The 21,601-nt window shown below is 33.1% G+C and overlaps 1 protein-coding gene across 1 annotated transcript in view; it reads left to right on the top strand.

Annotated features, from left to right (window-relative positions):
• The window catches only part of necab2 (N-terminal EF-hand calcium binding protein 2), a 147,154-nt gene extending 127,720 nt beyond the window's left edge, over window positions 1-19,434 (top strand). The window contains exons 11-13 of the mRNA XM_058645367.1: window positions 16,573-16,650; window positions 17,287-17,378; window positions 18,331-19,434. Of these exons, the coding sequence (XP_058501350.1) occupies window positions 16,573-16,650; window positions 17,287-17,378; window positions 18,331-18,359 (199 nt within the window). The 3' untranslated portion in view covers window positions 18,360-19,434. The remainder of the gene's footprint in view (window positions 1-16,572; window positions 16,651-17,286; window positions 17,379-18,330) is intronic.
• The last annotated feature ends 2,167 nt before the right edge of the window (window positions 19,435-21,601 follow it).

Raw genomic sequence — 21,601 nt, 5'->3', positions numbered from 1 at the left:
ACTTAGAATTTTCCACTCTTTTTTACTGCATAGAAATTTGCCAGACCTGGGATTGAACCCAGCACATTCTTGCAATAGTAACATAGTTAAGACCTACTAACCACGACACCATCATACCTCTTAGGTCTACAACTAAAATGTCATAGTTTAGTATGTCGTCCAAAATTTCACAAAAATGTCATAGGATGCGGTCCAAAATAAGACAAAAATGTCATAGTTTAGTATGTTGTCCAAAATGTGACAAAAATGTCATAGTTTAGTATGTCGTCCAAAATGAGACAAAAATGTCATATTTTAGTATGTCGTCCAAAATTTGTAAAAAATTTCATAGTTTAGTATGTCTTCCAATATTTGACAAAAATGTCATAGTATAGTATGTCGTCCAAAATCGCGCAAAAAAGTCATATAGTATGTCGTCCAAAATTGCTCAAAAAAGTCATAGTATAGTATGTCGTCCAAAATGTGACAAAAAGTCATAGCATTGTATGTCGTCCAAAATCGCGCAAAAAATGTCATAGTTTAGTATGTCTTCCAATATTTGACAAAAATGTCATAGTATAGTATGTCGTCCAAAATCAGACAAAAATGTCATACTTTAGTATGTCGTCCAAAATTTGACAAAAATGTCATAGTATAGTATGTCGTCCAAAATCAGACAAAAATGTCATACTTTAGTATGTCGTCCAAAATTTGACAAAAATGTCATAGTTTAGTATGTCGTCAAAAATTTGACAAAAATGTCATGGTTTATTATGTCGTACAAAATGAGACAAAAATGTCATAGTTTAGTATGTCATCCAAAATGAGACAAAAATGTCATACTTTAGTATGTCGTCCAAAATGAGACAAAAATGTCGTAGTTTAGTATGTCGTCCAAAATGAGACAAAAATGTCGTACTTTAGTATGTCGTCCAAAATGTCATAATTTAGTATGTCGTCCAAAATGTCATAGTTTAGTATGTCGTCCAAAACTTGAAAAAAAATGTCATACTTTAGTATGTCTTCCAAAATGTCTTCTTTAGTATGTCGTCCAAAATTTGACAAAAATATCATAGTTTAGTATGTCGTCCAAAATTTGACAAAAATGTCATAGTTTAGTATGTCGTCAAAAATTTGACAAAAATGTCATGGTTTATTATGTCGTACAAAATGAGACAAAAATGTCATAGTTTAGTATGTCATCCAAAATGAGACAAAAATGTCATACTTTAGTATGTCGTCCAAAATGAGACAAAAATGTCATAGTTTAGTATGTCGTCCAAAATGTCATAATTAAGTATGTCGTCCAAAATGTCATAGTTTAGTATGTCGTCCAAAATGTCATAATTAAGTATGTCGTCCAAAATGTCATAGTTTAGTATGTCGTCCAAATTGTCATAGTTTAGTATGTCGTCCAAAATGAGACAAAAATGTCATAATTTAGTATGTCGTCCAAAATGTCATACTTGAGTATGTCGTCCAAAATGAGACAAAAATGTCATAGTTTAGTATGTCGTCCAAAATGTCATAATTAAGTATGTCGTCCAAAATGTCATAGTTTAGTATGTCATCCAAATTGTCATAGTTTAGTATGTGGTCCAAAATGAGACAAAAATGTCATAATTTAGTATGTCGTCCAAAATGTCATAGTTTAGTATGTCGTCCAAAATTTGAAAAAAAAGTCATACTTTAGTATGTCTTCCAAAATGTCTTGTTTATGAGTATGTCGTCCAAAATTTGACAAAAATGTCATAGTTTAGTATGTCATCCAAATTGTCATAGTTTAGTATCTGGTCCAAAATGAGACAAAAATGTCATAATTTGGTATGTCGTCCAAAGTGTCATAGTTTAGTATGTCGTCCAAAATTTGAAAAAAAATGTCATACTTTAGTATGTCTTCCAAAACGTCTTGTTTATTAGTATGTCGTCCAAAATTTGACAAAAATGTCATAGTTTAGTATGTCGTCCAAAATTTGACAAAAATGTCATACTTTAGTATGTCTTCCAAAACGTCTTGTTTATTAGTATGTCGTCCAAAATTTGACAAAAATGTCATAGTTTAGTATGTCGTCCAAAATTTCACAAAAATGTCATAGGATGCGGTCCAAAATAAGACAAAAATGTCATAGTTTAGTATGTTGTCCAAAATGTGACAAAAATGTCATAGTTTAGTATGTCGTCCAAAATGAGACAAAAATGTCATATTTTAGTATGTCGTCCAAAATTTGTAAAAAATTTCATAGTTTAGTATGTCTTCCAATATTTGACAAAAATGTCATAGTATAGTATGTCGTCCAAAATCGCGCAAAAAAGTCATATAGTATGTCGTCCAAAATTGCTCAAAAAAGTCATAGTATAGTATGTCGTCCAAAATGTGACAAAAAGTCATAGCATTGTATGTCGTCCAAAATCGCGCAAAAAATGTCATAGTTTAGTATGTCTTCCAATATTTGACAAAAATGTCATAGTATAGTATGTCGTCCAAAATCAGACAAAAATGTCATACTTTAGTATGTCGTCCAAAATTTGACAAAAATGTCATAGTATAGTATGTCGTCCAAAATCAGACAAAAATGTCATACTTTAGTATGTCGTCCAAAATTTGACAAAAATGTCATAGTTTAGTATGTCGTCAAAAATTTGACAAAAATGTCATGGTTTATTATGTCGTACAAAATGAGACAAAAATGTCATAGTTTAGTATGTCATCCAAAATGAGACAAAAATGTCATACTTTAGTATGTCGTCCAAAATGAGACAAAAATGTCATACTTTAGTATGTCGTCCAAAATGAGACAAAAATGTCGTAGTTTAGTATGTCGTCCAAAATGAGACAAAAATGTCGTACTTTAGTATGTCGTCCAAAATGTCATAATTTAGTATGTCGTCCAAAATGTCATAGTTTAGTATGTCGTCCAAAACTTGAAAAAAAATGTCATACTTTAGTATGTCTTCCAAAATGTCTTCTTTAGTATGTCGTCCAAAATTTGACAAAAATATCATAGTTTAGTATGTCGTCCAAAATTTGACAAAAATGTCATAGTTTAGTATGTCGTCAAAAATTTGACAAAAATGTCATGGTTTATTATGTCGTACAAAATGAGACAAAAATGTCATAGTTTAGTATGTCATCCAAAATGAGACAAAAATGTCATACTTTAGTATGTCGTCCAAAATGAGACAAAAATGTCATAGTTTAGTATGTCGTCCAAAATGTCATAATTAAGTATGTCGTCCAAAATGTCATAGTTTAGTATGTCGTCCAAAATGTCATAATTAAGTATGTCGTCCAAAATGTCATAGTTTAGTATGTCGTCCAAATTGTCATAGTTTAGTATGTCGTCCAAAATGAGACAAAAATGTCATAATTTAGTATGTCGTCCAAAATGTCATACTTGAGTATGTCGTCCAAAATGAGACAAAAATGTCATAGTTTAGTATGTCGTCCAAAATGTCATAATTAAGTATGTCGTCCAAAATGTCATAGTTTAGTATGTCATCCAAATTGTCATAGTTTAGTATGTGGTCCAAAATGAGACAAAAATGTCATAATTTAGTATGTCGTCCAAAATGTCATAGTTTAGTATGTCGTCCAAAATTTGAAAAAAAAGTCATACTTTAGTATGTCTTCCAAAATGTCTTGTTTATGAGTATGTCGTCCAAAATTTGACAAAAATGTCATAGTTTAGTATGTCATCCAAATTGTCATAGTTTAGTATCTGGTCCAAAATGAGACAAAAATGTCATAATTTGGTATGTCGTCCAAAGTGTCATAGTTTAGTATGTCGTCCAAAATTTGAAAAAAAATGTCATACTTTAGTATGTCTTCCAAAACGTCTTGTTTATTAGTATGTCGTCCAAAATTTGACAAAAATGTCATAGTTTAGTATGTCGTCCAAAATTTGACAAAAATGTCATACTTTAGTATGTCTTCCAAAACGTCTTGTTTATTAGTATGTCGTCCAAAATTTGACAAAAATGTCATAGTTTAGTATGTCGTCCAAAATTTGACAAAAATGTCATAGTTTAGTATGTCATCCAAATTGTCATAGTTTAGTATGTGGTCCAAAATGAGACAAAAATGTCATAATTTAGTATGTCGTCCAAAATGTCATAGTTTAGTATGTCGTCCAAAATTTGAAAAAAAAGTCATACTTAAGTATGTCGTCCAAAATCGCGCAAAAAATGTCATAGTTTAGTATGTCTTCCAATATTTGACAAAAATGTCATAGTAAAGTATGTCGTCCAAAATCAGACAAAAATGTCATACTTTAGTATGTCGTCCAAAATTTGACACAAATGTCATAGTTAAGTATGTCTTCCAAAATTTGAAAAAAAAGTCATACTTAAGTATGTCGTCCAAAATCGTGCAAAAAATGTCATAGTTTAGTATGTTTTCCAATATTTGACAAAAATGTCATAGTAAAGTATGTCGTCCAAAATTTGACACAAATGTCATAGTTTAGTATGTCGTCCAAAATTTGACAAAAATGTCATAGTTTAGTATGTCGTCAAAAATTTGACAAAAATGTCATGGTTTATTATGTCGTACAAAATGAGACAAAAATGTCATAGTTTAGTATGTCATCCAAAATGAGACAAAAATGTCATACTTTAGTATATCGTCCAAAATGAGACAAAAATGTCGTACTTTAGTATGTCGTCCAAAATGAGACAAAAATGTCATACTTTAGTATGTCGTCCAAAATGAGACAAAAATGTCGTAGTTTAGTATGTCATAGTTTAGTATGTCGTCCAAAATTTGAAAAAAAATGTCATACTTTAGTATGTCTTCCAAAATGTCTTGTTTAGTATGTCGTCAAAAATTTGACAAAAATGTCATGGTTTATTATGTCGTACAAAATGAGACAAAAATGTCATAGTTTAGTATGTCATCCAAAATGAGACAAAAATGTCATACTTTAGTATGTCGTCCAAAATGAGACAAAAATGTCATAGTTTAGTATGTCGTCCAAAATGTCATAATTAAGTATGTCGTCCAAAATGTCATAGTTTAGTATGTCGTCCAAATTGTCATAGTTTAGTATGTCGTCCAAAATGAGACAAAAATGTCATAATTTAGTATGTCGTCCAAAATGTCATACTTGAGTATGTCGTCCAAAATGAGACAAAAATGTCATAGTTTAGTATGTCGTCCAAAATGTCATAATTAAGTATGTCGTCCAAAATGTCATAGTTTAGTATGTCATCCAAATTGTCATAGTTTAGTATGTGGTCCAAAATGAGACAAAAATGTCATAATTTAGTATGTCGTCCAAAATGTCATAGTTTAGTATGTCGTCCAAAATTTGAAAAAAAATGTCATACTTTAGTATGTCTTCCAAAATGTCTTGTTTATGAGTATGTCGTCCAAAATTTGACAAAAATGTCATAGTTTAGTATGTCATCCAAATTGTCATAGTTTAGTATCTGGTCCAAAATGAGACAAAAATGTCATAATTTGGTATGTCGTCCAAAGTGTCATAGTTTAGTATGTCGTCCAAAATTTGAAAAAAAATGTCATACTTTAGTATGTCTTCCAAAACGTCTTGTTTATTAGTATGTCGTCCAAAATTTGACAAAAATGTCATAGTTTAGTATGTCGTCCAAAATTTGACAAAAATGTCATAGTTTAGTATGTCATCCAAATTGTCATAGTTTAGTATGTGGTCCAAAATGAGACAAAAATGTCATAATTTAGTATGTCGTCCAAAATGTCATAGTTTAGTATGTCGTCCAAAATTTGAAAAAAAAGTCATACTTAAGTATGTCGTCCAAAATCGCGCAAAAAATGTCATAGTTTAGTATGTCTTCCAATATTTGACAAAAATGTCATAGTAAAGTATGTCGTCCAAAATCAGACAAAAATGTCATACTTTAGTATGTCGTCCAAAATTTGACACAAATGTCATAGTTTAGTATGTCTTCCAAAATTTGAAAAAAAAGTCATACTTAAGTATGTCGTCCAAAATCGTGCAAAAAATGTCATAGTTTAGTATGTTTTCCAATATTTGACAAAAATGTCATAGTAAAGTATGTCGTCCAAAATTTGACACAAATGTCATAGTTTAGTATGTCGTCCAAAATTTGACAAAAATGTCATAGTTTAGTATGTCGTCAAAAATTTGACAAAAATGTCATGGTTTATTATGTCGTACAAAATGAGACAAAAATGTCATAGTTTAGTATGTCATCCAAAATGAGACAAAAATGTCATACTTTAGTATGTCGTCCAAAATGAGACAAAAATGTCGTACTTTAGTATGTCGTCCAAAATGAGACAAAAATGTCATACTTTAGTATGTCGTCCAAAATGAGACAAAAATGTCGTAGTTTAGTATGTCATAGTTTAGTATGTAGTCCAAAATTTGAAAAAAAATGTCATACTTTAGTATGTCTTCCAAAATGTCTTGTTTAGTATGTCGTCAAAAATTTGACAAAAATGTCATGGTTTATTATGTCGTACAAAATGAGACAAAAATGTCATAGTTTAGTATGTCATCCAAAATGAGACAAAAATGTCATACTTTAGTATGTCGTCCAAAATGAGACAAAAATGTCATAGTTTAGTATGTCGTCCAAAATGTCATAATTAAGTATGTCGTCCAAAATGTCATAGTTTAGTATGTCGTCCAAATTGTCATAGTTTAGTATGTCATCCAAAATGAGACAAAAATGTCATAATTTAGTATGTCGTCCAAAATGTCATACTTTAGTATGTCGTCCAAAATGAGACAAAAAAGGCATAGTTTAGTATGTCGTCCAAAATGTCATAATTAAGTATGTCGTCCAAAATGTCATAGTTTAGTATGTCATCCAATTGTCATAGTTTAGTATGTGGTCCAAAATGAGACAAAAATGTCATAATTTAGTATGTCGTCCAAAATGTCATAGTTTAGTATGTCGTCCAAAATTTGACAAAAATGTCATAGTTTAGTATGTCGTCCAAATTGTCATAGTTTAGTATGTCATCCAAAATGAGACAAAAATGTCATAATTTAGTATGTCGTCCAAAATGTCATACTTTAGTATGTCGTCCAAAATGAGACAAAAAAGGCATAGTTTAGTATGTCGTCCAAAATGTCATAATTAAGTATGTCGTCCAAAATGTCATAGTTTAGTATGTCATCCAAATTGTCATAGTTTAGTATGTGGTCCAAAATGAGACAAAAATGTCATAATTTAGTATGTCGTCCAAAATGTCATAGTTTAGTATGTCGTCCAAAATTTGAAAAAAAATGTCATACTTTAGTATGTCTTCCAAAATGTCTTGTTTATGAGTATGTCGTCCAAAATTTGACAAAAATGTCATAGTTTAGTATGTCATCCAAATTGTCATAGTTTAGTATGTGGTCCAAAATGAGACAAAAATGTCATAATTTAGTATGTCGTCCAAAATGTCATAGTTTAGTATGTCGTCCAAAATTTGAAAAAAAAGTCATACTTTAGTATGTCTTCCAAAATGTCTTGTTTATTAGTATGTCGTCCAAAATTTGACAAAAATGTCATAGTTTAGTATGTCGTCCAAAATTTGACAAAAATGTCATAGTTTAGTATGTCGTCCAAAATTTGACAAAAATGTCATAGTTTATTATGTCGTCCAAAATGAGACAAAAATGTCATAGTTTAGTATGTCGTCCAAAATGTCATTGTTTAGTATGTCGTCCAAAATGTGACAAAAATGTCATGGTTTAGTACATCGTATGTCGTCCAAAATTTGACAAAAATGTCATAGTTTAGTATGTCGTCCAAAATTTGACAAAAATGTCATAGTTTAGTATGTCTTCTAAAATTTGACAAAAATGTCATGGTTTAGTATGTCGTCCAAAATGAGACAAAAATGTCATAGTTTAGTATGTCGTCCAAAATTTGACAAAAATGTCATAGTTTAGTATGTCGTCCAAAATTTGACAAAATTGTCATACTGCACGTCTCGTGATTGCAGAGTTTCTTTGTTCCAAACAGGGATTGAACCTGGGTCTTCTAGATCAAAGGCTTGAGTGCTAACCACTACACCAAACTCACTATTGTGGTCTTGTTTATTAGTATGTCGTCCAAAATTTGACAAAAATGTCATAGTTTAGTATGTCGTCCAAAATTTGACAAAAATGTCATAGTTTAGTATGTCGTCCAAAATTTGACAAACATGTCATAGTTTAGTATGTCGTCCAAAATTTGACAAAAATGTCATAGTTTATTATGTCGTCCAAAATGAGACGACATAATGTCATAGTTTAGTATGTCGTCCAAAATGTCATTGTTTAGTATGTCGTCCAAAATGTCATAGTTTAGTATGTCGTCCAAATTGTCATAGTTTAGTATGTCGTCCAAAATGTGACAAAAATGTCATGGTTTAGTACATCGTATGTCGTCCAAAATGTGACAAAAATGTCATAGTTTAGTATGTCGTCTAAAATTTGACAAAAATGTCATAGTTTAGTATGTCGTCCAAAATTTGAAAAAAAATGTCATAATTTAGTATGTCATCCAAAATGTCATAGTTTAGTATGTCGTCCAAAATTTGACAAAAATGTCATAGTTTAGTATGTCGTCCAAAATTTGACAAACATGTCATAGTTTAGTATGTCGTCCAAAATTTGACAAAAATGTCATAGTTTATTATGTCGTCCAAAATGAGACAAAAATGTCATAGTTTAGTATGTCGTCCAAAATATGATTGCAGAGTTTCTTTGTTCCAAACAGGGATTGAACCTGGGTCTTCTAGATCAAAGGCTTGAGTGCTAAGCACTACACCAAACTCACTGTTGTGGTTTTCATCAAATCATCATCATATAGTATGTAGTCCAAAATCTCTCAAAAAAGTCAAAGTATAGTTTGTCTTCCAAAATGTGACAAAAAAATCATAGTATAGTATGTCGTCCAAAATCGGTCAAAAAAGTCATAGTATAGTATGTCTTCCAAAATGTGACAAAAAATCATAGTAAAGTATGTCTTCCAAAATGTGACAAAAAAGTCATAGTATAGTATGTCGTCCAAAATCAGACAAAAAAGTCATAGTATAGTATGTCGTCCAAAATCGCTCAAAAAAGTCATAGTATACGTATGTCGTCCAAAATGTGACAAAAATGTCATACTTTAGTATGTCGTCCAAAATTTGACACAAATGTCATAGATTAGTATGTCATCCAAAATTTGACAAAAATATCATAGTTTAGTATATCGTCCAAAATCAGACAAAAATGTCATACTTTAGTATGTCGTCCAAAATTTGACACAAATGTCATAGATTAGTATGTCATCCAAAATGAGACAAAAATGTCATAGTTTATTATGTTGTCCAAAATTTCACAAAAATGTCATAGTATGTCGTCCAAAATGAGACAAAAATGTCATACTTTAGTATGTCGTCCAAAATGAGACAAAAATGTCGTAGTTTAGTATGTCGTCCAAAATGAGACAAAAATGTCGTACTTTAGTATGTCGTCCAAAATGTCATAATTTAGTATGTCGTCCAAAATGTCATAGTTTAGTATGTCGTCAAAAATTTGAAAAAAAATGTCATACTTTAGTATGTCGTCCAAAATGTCATAGTTTAGTATGTCGTCAAAAATTTGAAAAAAAATGTCATACTTTAGTATGTCTTCCAAAATGTCTTGTTTAGTATGTCGTCCAAAATTTGACAAAAATGTCATAGTTTAGTATGTCGTCCAAAATTTGACAAAAATGTCATAGTTTAGTATGTCGTCAAAAATTTGACAAAAATGTCATGGTTTATTATGTCGTACAAAATGAGACAAAAATGTCATAGTTTAGTATGTCATCCAAAATGAGACAAAAATGTCATACTTTAGTATGTCGTCCAAAATGAGACAAAAATGTCATAGTTTAGTATGTCGTCCAAAATGTCATAATTAAGTATGTCGTCCAAAATGTCATAGTTTAGTATGTCGTCCAAATTGTCATAGTTTAGTATGTCGTCCAAAATGAGACAAAAATGTCATAGTTTAGTATGTCGTCCAAAATGTCATAATTAAGTATGTCGTCCAAAATGTCATAGTTTAGTATGTCATCCAAATTGTCATAGTTTAGTATGTGGTCCAAAATGAGACAAAAATGTCATAATTTAGTATGTCGTCCAAAATGTCATAGTTTAGTATGTCGTCCAAAATTTGAAAAAAAATGTCATACTTTAGTATGTCTTCCAAAATGTCTTGTTTATGAGTATGTCGTCCAAAATTTTACAAAAATGTCATAGTTTAGTATGTCATCCAAAATGTCATAGTTTAGTATGTCGTCCAAAATTTGACAAAAATGTCATAGTTTATTATGTCGTCCAAAATGAGACAAAAATGTCATAGTTTAGTATGTCGTCCAAAATGTCATTGTTTAGTATGTCGTCCAAATTGTCATAGTTTAGTATGTCGTCCAAATTGTCATAGTTTAGTATGTCGTCCAAAATGTGACAAAAATGTCATGGTTTAGTACATCGTATGTCGTCCAAAATTTGACAAAAATGTCATAGTTTAGTATGTCGTCCAAATTGACAAAAATGTCATAGTTTAGTATGTCGTCCAAATTGTCATAGTTTAGTATGTCGTCCAAATTGTCATAGTTTAGTATGTCGTCCAAAATGTGACAAAAATGTCATGGTTTAGTACATCGTATGTCGTCCAAAATTTGACAAAAATGTCATACTTTAGTATGTCGTCCAAAATGAGACAAAAATGTCCTAGTTTAGTATGTCGTCCAAAATTTGACAAAAATGTCATACTGCACGTCTCGTGATTGCAGAGTTTCTTTGTTCCAAACAGGGATTGAACCTGGGTCTTCTAGATCAAAGGCTTGAGTGCTAACCACTACACCAAACTCACTATTGTGGTTTTCATCAAATCATCATCATATAGTATGTAGTCCAAAATCGCTCAAAAAAGTCAAAGTATAGTTTGTCTTCCAAAATGTGACAAAAAAATCATAGTATAGTATGTCGTCCAAAATGGCTCAAAAAAGTCATAGTATAGTATGTTGTCCAAAATCGGTCAAAAAAGTCATACTATAGTATGTCTTCCAAAATGTGACAAAAAAATCATAGTATAGTATGTCGTCCAAAATAGCTCAAAAAAGTCATAGTATTGTATGTCGTCCAAAATCGCTCAAAAAATTCATAGTATAGTATGTCTTCCAAAATGTGACAAAAAAGTCATAGTATAGTATGTCGTCCAAAATCAGACAAAAAAGTCATAGTATAGTATGTCGTCCAAAATCGGTCAAAAAAAATCATAGTATAGTATGACTTCCAAAATGTGACAAAAAAATCATAGTATAGTATGTCGTCCAAAATGGCTCAAAAAAGTCATAGTATAGTATGACTTCCAAAATGTGACAAAAAAATCATAGTATAGTATGTTGTCCAAAATCGGTCAAAAAAGTCATAGTATAGTATGTCTTCCAAAATGTGACGAAGAAATCATAGTATAGTATGTTGTCCAAAATCGCTCAAAAAAGTCATAGTATAGTATGTCTTCCAAAATGTGACAAAAAAATCATAGTATAGTATGTCGTCCAAAATGTGACAAAAAAGTCATAGTATTGTATGTCGTCCAAAATCGCTCAAAAAAATCGTAGTATAGTATGTCGTCCAAAATGTGACAAAAAAGTCATAGTATAGTATGTCGTCCAAAATCAGACAAAAATGTCATAGTTTAGTATGTCGTCCAAAATGTGACAAAAATGTCATAGATTAGTATGTCGTCCAAAAGTCACCAAAATGTCATAGTTTAGTATGTCGTCCAACATGAGACAAAAATGTCATAGATTAGTATGTCGTCCAAAAATCAGACAAAAATGTCATAGATTAGTATGTCGTCCAAAATGTGACAAAAATGTCATAGATTAGTATGTCGTCCAAAAATCAGACAAAAATGTCATAGTTTAGTATGTCGTCCAAAAATCAGACAAAAATGTCATAGTTTAGTATGTCGTCCAACATGAGACAAAAATGTCATAGATTAGTATGTCGTCCAAAAATCAGACAAAAATGTCATAGATTAGTATGTCGTCCAACATGAGACAAAAATGTCATAGTTTAGTATGTCGTACAAAATGTGACAAAAATGTCATAGATTAGTATGTCGTCCAAAATTGCTCAAAAATGTCATAGTATAGTATGTCGTCCAAAATCGGTCAAAAAAGTCATAGTATAGTATGTCTTCCAAAATGTGACAAAAAAATCATAGTATAGTATGTCGTCCAAAATCGCTCAAAAAAGTCATAGTATTGTATGTCGTCCAAAATCGCTCAAAAAAATCATAGTATAGTATGTCGTCCAAAATCAGACAAAAAAGTCATAGTATAGTATGTCGTCCAAAATTGGTCAAAAAAGTCATAGTATAGTATGTCGTCCAAAATGTGACAAAAAAATCATAGTATAGTATGTCGTCCAAAATCGCTCAAAAAAGACATAGTATAGTATGTCTTCCAAAATGTGACAAAAAAATCATAGTATAGTATGTTGTCCAAAATCGGTCAAAAAAGTCATAGTATAGTATGTCTTCCAAAATCGGTCAAAAAAGTCATAGTATAGTATGTCGTCCAAAATGTGACAAAAAAATCATAGTATAGTATGTCGTCCAAAATCGCTCAAAAAAGTCATAGTATAGTATGTCGTCCAAAATCGGTCAAAAAAGTCATAGTATAGTATGTCTTCCAAAATGTGACAAAAAAAATCATAGTATAGTATGTTGTCCAAAATCGGTCAAAAAAGTCATCGTATAGTATGTCTTCCAAAATGTGACAAAAAAATCATAGTATAGTATGTCGTCCAAAATCGCTCAAAAAAGTCATAGTATTGTATGTCGTCCAAAATCGCTCAAAAAAATCATAGTATAGTATGTCGTCCAAAATGTGACAAAAAAGTCATAGTATAGTATGTCGTCCAAAATCAGACAAAAATGTCATAGTTTAGTATGTCGTCCAAAATGTGACAAAAATGTCATAGATTAGTATGTCGTCCAAAAGTCACCAAAATGTCATAGTTAAGTATGTCGTCCAACATGAGACAAAAATGTCATAGATTAGTATGTCGTCCAAAAATCAGACAAAAATGTCACAGTTTAGTATGTCGTCCAAAATGTGACAAAAATGTCATAGATTAGTATGTCGTCCAAAAATCAGACAAAAATGTCATAGTTTAGTATGTCGTCCAAAATGTGACAAAAATGTGATAGTATAGTATCTCGTCCAAAATCACTCAAAAAAGTCATAGTATTGTATGTCGTCCAAAATCGCTAAAAAAAATCATAGTATAGTATGTCGTCCAAAATGTGACAAAAAAGTCATAGTATAGTATGTCGTCCAAAATCAGACAAAAAAGCCATAGTATAGTTTGTTGTCCAAAATCGGTCAAAAAAGTCATAGTATAGTATGACTTCCAAAATGTGACAAAAAAATCATAGTATAGTATGTCGTCCAAAATCGCTCAAAAAAGTCATAGTATAGTATGTCTTCCAAAATGTGACAAAAAAATCATAGTATAGTATGTTGTCCAAAATCGGTCAAAAAAGTCATAGTATAGTATGTCTTCCAAAATGTGACAAAAAAATCATAGTATAGTATGTCGTCCAAAATGTGACAAAAAAGTCATAGTATAGTATGTTGTCCAAAATGTGACAAAAATGTCATAGATTAGTATGTCGTCCAAAATGTGACAAAAATGTCATAGATTAGTATGTCGTCCAAAATGTGACAAAAATGTCATAGATTAGTATGTCGTCCAAAAGTCACCAAAATGTCATAGTTAAGTATGTCGTCCAACATGAGACAAAAATGTCATAGATCAGTATGTCGTCCAAAAATCAGACAAAAATGTCACAGTTTAGTATGTCGTCCAAAATGTGACAAAAATGTCATAGATTAGTATGTCGTCCAAAAATCAGACAAAAATGTCATAGTTTAGTATGTCGTCCAAAATGTGACAAAAATGTGATAGTATAGTATCTCGTCCAAAATCACTCAAAAAAGTCATAGTATTGTATGTCGTCCAAAATCGCTAAAAAAAATCATAGTATAGTATGTCGTCCAAAATGTGACAAAAAAGTCATAGTATAGTATGTCGTCCAAAATCAGACAAAAAAGCCATAGTATAGTTTGTTGTCCAAAATCGGTCAAAAAAGTCATAGTATAGTATGACTTCCAAAATGTGACAAAAAAATCATAGTATAGTATGTCGTCCAAAATCGCTCAAAAAAGTCATAGTATAGTATGTCTTCCAAAATGTGACAAAAAAATCATAGTATAGTATGTTGTCCAAAATCGGTCAAAAAAGTCATAGTATAGTATGTCTTCCAAAATGTGACAAAAAAATCATAGTATAGTATGTCGTCCAAAATGTGACAAAAAAGTCATAGTATAGTATGTCGTCGAAAATGTGACAAAAATGTCATAGATTAGTATGTCGTCCAAAATGTGACAAAAATGTCATAGATTAGTATGTCGTCCAAAATGTGACAAAAATGTCATAGATTAGTATGTCGTCCAAAATGTGACAAAAATGTCATAGATTAGTATGTCGTCCAACATGAGACAAAAATGTCATAGATTAGTATGTCGTCCAAAAATCAGACAAAAATGTCATAGTTTAGTATGTCGTCCAAAATCAGACAAAAATGTCATAGATTAGTATGTCGTCCAAAATGAGACAAAATGTCATAGATTAGTATGTCGTCCAACATGAGACAAAAATGTCATAGTTTAGTATGTTGTCCAACATGAGACAAAAATGTCCTAGATTAGTATGTCGTCCAAAATGAGACAAAATGTCATAGATTAGTATGTCGTCCAACATGAGACAAAAATGTCATAGTTTAGTATGTTGTCCAACATGAGACAAAAAATTCCTCTTCTCTGCCCTCGATCCACTCTTTTACAGCAAATTTTTATATAGATTTTTATAGATGTGATTTTCATTTTCATTCCCTCAAGTGCTCGATGTATAAATATAGAAAATAAATCACACGACGTGTGCACACATTCTGTTTTCCCTGAAACTATCATTGTGTCTGTTTCTTTTGTTTTCTTCGGGCGACAGTAGCTCAGTGGTAGAGCGAGTTGTCTTTCTACTGGAAGGGAGTGAGTTTGATTCCCGGCTCTAATCGTCTACAATACTTGACTCCACGTGTTGGCGGCTTGTGATTGGCTATGAAAGATTTGTGATAGGAAATGTGCTGGGTGAATGGCAAAATTGTAAAGTAAAGCAGCTTTAAGTGGTTATTAAAACTAAATAAATACTGTAGCATCCAGTCAAAGAAAGGGAGAGCCATTACTGATGGTCAAAAAGTTTAATTGATGTTAAAAGAAAATGTAAGAGCTACAGAAAAACACAACATTAGCATTAGCATGAGCATTGATAGCAGATGGATCTCCACCACTGAGTAAGCTAGCAGATACATTAGCCATTAAATAAAAGACACAAAACAATAATTATTCAACTGCTTTCTGTTAAATGCGTTATCTACTCAGTCTTTGTAATGTGCATCTTCCTCTGAACTTTGTCACCATTTTTCCGTTTTCTTCATATTTTTTCTGATGTTACGTTGCATTGAAACACAAAGATACAGACTTTCAAAATAAATCTAAACCGGAAACGGAGCTAACAGTTGCTTACTTGACGTATTAACGCAAACCATTTATTAATTGTGTTTATTTCATTCATATACACAAATCACACATGTAAACTGAGTGCATTATATACAGAAACAGACAACAAAACTGAATATATTTAAAAAAAAACAAAAACAAAAAAGAACACATACAAATTCACTAAGATACAAAGCAAAAACAAAACAGCTCCAACATAATATCCAGAGTTCAAGAAGCATTTCAAATCATAACAAATATTTGAAGTATAATTCTTCTATTAATCATCCATGCCTGCCAAGAGTATTTTTTTTATTTCATTTTTTTTGAAAGTCCATATTTCTCACCAGGAGTAAATCTCTCGAATGATAGAAATTCGAGAGAACTATAAAAACTTTTATAGAAGGAGAAGCCAAATGCTGGAGACAGTATAAAGTTCAGTATAAAGTTTGACTTCAGTAAAAGTACAAGTATCTTTACCAGAAAATGTTTTTGGTAGAAGTTGAAGTCACTTTTGTTTTATAATATTACTAAAGTAAACATAAATGACATTTACTGTACTTAAGTATCAAAAGTCATTTTCTGTTATAAAATGTACTTAAGTTTCAAAAGTAAAAGTATGAAAAAAGTGAGGAGTTAAGGATTGAGTCATGGTCGTTCAGTGGTAGGGCACGTTGTCTTTCAACTGGAAGGTTGTGGGTTCAATTCCTGGCTCTGCTAATCTATATGTGTCTTTGAGAAAAGACACTTAACCCCATGTTGCAGCATGTGAATGGGTGAATGGGTGAAAACTGTAGTGTAAAGCAGCTCATCAAGACTAGAAAAGCTCTCTATAAATACAGACCATAATACCAACTGTTCTTCTTCTGATTTTATTTGGTAGTGTCGAGTAACAAAGATAGTTAGAGTAAAAGCTGCGAGAAATATAAATAGCAAAGTAAAGTACAGAATTTACAAAGTAACAAACACATAATCTCCTTCTGTCATCCCTCTCGTCTCCAGTGTGACCGCCGTGCGTCTGCCAGACGGTTTATCCTTCGTCGTCTACGAGTTCTGGGACGGAGAGGAAGAGTGGAAGAGGTGAGTTTTTGCAGTCACGTCTGGCTCTAATGGAACATTTTAATCCAAAACCTGAGGCTCTTCACGAATATATCTGCCGCCCAGTGCTGCCTGCGTGTGTGTGTGTATGTTTTTTTAATGCATTTAAAGTAGCTGCAATTCTAAAAATTGAAGCCAGAGCATCAGTCAGAATGAAACTTGCGTAAAATGCTGTGTGGAGGCCGATCGCTGCCAAATGGGCCCATTCCTAATACTGATCCACTTTAAAAATATTAAAAGTCATCACTTTGTTTGGTGAAATGACTGAGTCAGCACTCTGCCTCTATTTTAAATCTTTCACGGCTGAGCCTGCCGTTCTTGTTCTTTATTGACCGGTGATCACCAAATAAAGAGAGCTTTCATTACTTCTATTACTGTCACTGTGAGTTGACAGTCTTCAGCACTCACCGCGAGTCAGGTGATCATGATTTAGCGTACGACCACGAGCAGAGGCTGCTGATGTAGCTGCCTGCTGATCAGAGTTTCTGCTCCACTGATCACAGCGTCTCACTGCCATTAATATTTCAACTCCTACAGTAAAGGCTGAGGGGCATGCTAAGCGGTTTTAGGCGGTGTGTGTAAAGTTGTCTGTGTGTGTGTGTTCTCCTCTGTTCGCAGACACCTCCAGTCTCCCCCCAACAAAGCCTTTCAGCATGTGAAGGTGGATACACTGTGCCAGCCCGAGGCCGTCTCCTCTGTAGCCGTGCCAGGTCAGTGGTCAAAGAGCTGCAGAACAATGCTGCGTTCCAAAGTCAAGAAGTTGGAATTTTTCAAGTCTCTAGTCAGAAGTTTAAGCTGGAGCGCCCTCTTCTGGTGCGATTTTCAACTTCATAAAACAGAACAACCTCACAAATCTGCTGCTAAAAACACTGTTAAATTCATATGAAGCCAGTCCATCACATAATTTAGTTTCTAGTTTTTCTAGCCTCTAGGGGGCGCTGCAGCACATGAGCTGCACATTTTATTTGGCAGGAATTTTTTACAACCCTCCCATTTATCTGAGCTTGGCACCAGCAAGAGGAGATTCTGTGGCTGGGGATAAATTAATGGGGATCGGGTACTCAGGGAGAGACCCGAGACCTTGACCCGAATAACTATAACTTTTGTCTACAAAAACATTGTTTGTATTAGATGTCACATGCCCTCATTAATACACAAAAACAAGTCCTGAGCCTGTTTGTTAGAAACAATGAGGTTATGGTACCCTTTGACCTAAGAGGGACTTGAACTACCAACCATTCGGAATACTGAGTATTACATTGTTTTGCTAACGTTGGCTAACAGTGGCTAGCCCGAGAAAAGTTTGCATCCATGTTTTTTCCCCGACTTCTCAACTGGAATGCGATCAAATCAGAGGTGACGTCACTCCCAGTTCTGACTTCCGACACTAATGGAATGCAGCGTTAAACAAGGAACTTTTAAATGAGCAGTCTGGTGATTTCATGACATTAGCTGCTAATAGCAAATGGAAGAATGTTTTTAACCTACTGCTAACACTTAGGTAAGAATGTGGTAGTAATCACTGAGTTACTAATAACTTTGAACATTTTTAATCTTCTTAAATTTCTTTTAAACTCTATAATAATGAGTTATTAAATGTAATTCTGTTGGAATGTGCCTTTACTGATGAAAAGTGCTCTTTCTTTGTCTGTTTCTCTGCAGCCGCCTGGTGCAGCGTGAAGAGGGCCTGAGCATGATGAAGATAACACGTCAAGACTCCTGGACTCTGTCCACGTCCTCTTTAAACCTTTTTTGTCCCTTTGCATTTTCACCCACTCTCACTCCCCTTTCCTCCTCCTCCTCCTCCTCCTCCTCCTCCTATGCCCCCTCAATCCTCACATTCCCTCAACTCTTTTTGTAAGTACATGTTTACACAGTGCAAATCAATGGTGTCAACTTCAGTGAAAAAAATGCATTTTACGGCGTGAGATTATTTAAACACGTTTGCATCTCGCCCCTGGGTAGTTTGCTGGTTTGAGATTTTGGATTATTTCATGTTCATGATTCAAGTAGCTTTTGAGCCACTGGTGAGGTGGAGTTTGTCATGTAGCATGGACCCGCGGTTGAGTTTTTCATGTAGCAGTAACTGTTTTTGGGAAGAGCATTGTGTCGTTTTGTTTTCCCCCTCATTATTATTATTATTATTATTATTATTATTATTAATAATTTATATTAAAGGTAGAATTTACACGAAGCTGTCACATCATAGTAGCTGCTCTTTCCACATTATTTTGTTCCAACAACTATTATTTTTTTGATTTGTAAAATGACCACATTGTTTGGACATTATTCCCACATCAGCCATTCTGAACTTCCAGTGATACAGTATGTTGGGTAAATGAGGTTCCAACACACCAATATTATCTGTAATCTCAGGAAATCACTGCATGCTTGACTAAACTTTAGCTTGAGGGTTACCGTGAGTTTCTGAACAAGGGACTTGATGAAGAGACCAGACAGAGAGTTCTGGCAGTTCTGATTTACTCTTGTGCAGGTAGATTTGTCCTAAAGATGAAACAACCAAGATGGCTGCTGCTGATGTAAAGAGCTCTGTTGAATCCTCTATAAAGTAAAAGTATTCTCTTCACGCTATAGTCTCTTAAAATGTGCTGTCTCTTGGGTCATGTGTCCACAGGTTTCCCCAAGTTGTCATGATTCCATTGTCATGTTCCCAAGATTTTATCTTCCTAGGATCATATGTTCCTAATTCTTACATTCGCCAGATTTCATACGTTCCCAAGTCCATACTTCACAAATATTTCAGGTTCCCAATATTTTGTTTTCAGGATCATATTTTTCCCAAGTTCTTACATTCCCTAGATTTATATGTTCCCAATGTCATATGTTCTCAACTCCTTGCCTCCCAAAGATTTTAAGTTCCCAAGAACTAAGAGTAATTTATTCCCAATTTCTTACATTCCCAAGCTTTTATGTCCCCCAAGGTCATATGTTCCTAAGTAAACCTAATTAGTTCCTTTAAATGTGGGCATATAATAGTGAAACTTATTCTGCAGTGCTGTGGAACACATGACAAGTTCCCAATATTTGTTAGTAAGCAGAGGAGCAGAGGAACATCATTTTCAGGACTGTGAGAGGACATTAGAGTATGTAGAACTGGGGAACGTAGGACCAAGCATCCCATACATAAACTTGAAGAACTTGAAGGCTCTCGAGCTCCAATAATAATGAGCAGCAAATACTTGTAGCTACATTAGCATCATTAAATCCAAACATTAAAACCTGAATATACCTTACTCCTGACTAAAGAGTTTGTGGGTCTAGCCTTTAAGAGAGGTAGCTCAGTACACTACAAACAAAAACCAGGGTTACATTACTTTACATTACCTTTTTCCAAGGTTTGTTTCAGGGGAGAAAAAAGACAAAAACAAACACATTATCTTGTAAAATGAACTGAATTCTGTCATGTTTTTACTTGTTTGGCGATGAACTGTAATTTCTTAACCTTGAGATCTTCACAATGGCTGCTGTGGAATAACGTCTAAGACAATTATTTAGCATGTTTCAGGAGGAAAAACTGCAGAAAACTGTCGCGAGCATTGAAACCCCATGTAGATACAGACATGTAGAGAAACACTGAGTGATATTTCTTCATGTAGCGTTTTTGGTTTCTTTATTTGAGTTTTTATTAGTTTGTTGACCTCAGGCTCGTTTTAGAGGTGATTGTTTTGCTGTCAAAGGATCATTTACTGACTTTTCGAAAAGAGTCTGCTGCTACCTTGAGACAGAAGAGACTTAGTAGAGTGAAAAAGGCAGCGCCTCACTGTTCTCCATGCAGCTACACATCGTTTTATCTCTGCCTTCTGTTTGTATATTCCTGGTCCGACTCTGGTGATGGGTAGCTTATTAGCTGTGGAAGTCTAGTTGTACATAATTGCCAATGTTGTTCTCTTATATTATTATTATTATTATGATTATTATATTTGTATTTATTGTCATCGTTAAGTGGCAGTAGCTCTCTACAGTTGCTGTTGAGCTTATCGGAAAACAGTTTGCGTTGAATCAGAACACCAGAATCAGAGACATCCATCTGAACAACACTGAATATAAAGCCTTAAAACATCATCACATGCTAAAGGAGGTTTTTCAAAGGAGTTTCAAACAACTACTTCATTTTTTATTTCTTTTTTTCTTTTTGATGTGACGTGAAACTCCCAGTAAGCAGGGAAATCCCACTGGTGGTCTTTCAGTCGAGGCCTCTTGGTTTTAGATTACGCAACAACAAACAGTGGAGTGTTGCAGTTAACGTTTTGACACAAAGACAGTTTCACAGAGTGCACCACTTTATCAACGCATCACTAGAGAAAATTAGGCTTCACGCACATTTCTACCACACATAAGGGTCTTCTCAAAGTTAAGGGTCTTTCCTTAAGCATGTCCGCCTCTGCAGAGACCACGCACCTAGCTAGCATTCTGGAAACCCGTAAATTATTCTTCAAAAAGTGTTTGTTTCTGTTACATTGAGTGACTGACGAGTGGCTGTTCATGAAACATTAAGCAGGTAGAAAATATAAGTGGACATAAAAGTCATCCTGTGTTTGAATATTGTCTATATTTTATATTAGCCGGCATTCTAACTATGCTAACTAGCAACATCGGCTAACAAACACAGACACCGCAGCTTAACCGCAGTTAGCCGTCTCTTGCTGGCTCCCAAATTTATTTAATGAGGTCCGCCTCTTTATATTTAAGTCATTTCGCTGTGTATTTAATATTAATAGACTCAATTTGCATCATAAATGTTTTTTTATGTAGTTCCAAATCACCAACACTTTTGAGAAATTCTGTGCGAAATATTGTCATGAATTTCATTATTGTGAATACAAGATGGAATATCATGATATATTTTATGATTAATGTCAAAATACTGACATTTACATGTTTTACTGACAAATATAAAAATATACTTGGCTAT

The sequence above is a fragment of the Solea solea genome, chromosome 12 (assembly GCF_958295425.1).
Source record: "Solea solea chromosome 12, fSolSol10.1, whole genome shotgun sequence".
Taxonomy (NCBI): domain Eukaryota; kingdom Metazoa; phylum Chordata; class Actinopteri; order Pleuronectiformes; family Soleidae; genus Solea; species Solea solea.
The sequence above is the reverse complement of the archived record's forward strand: the minus strand, read 5'-3'. Positions and strand labels throughout refer to the sequence as shown.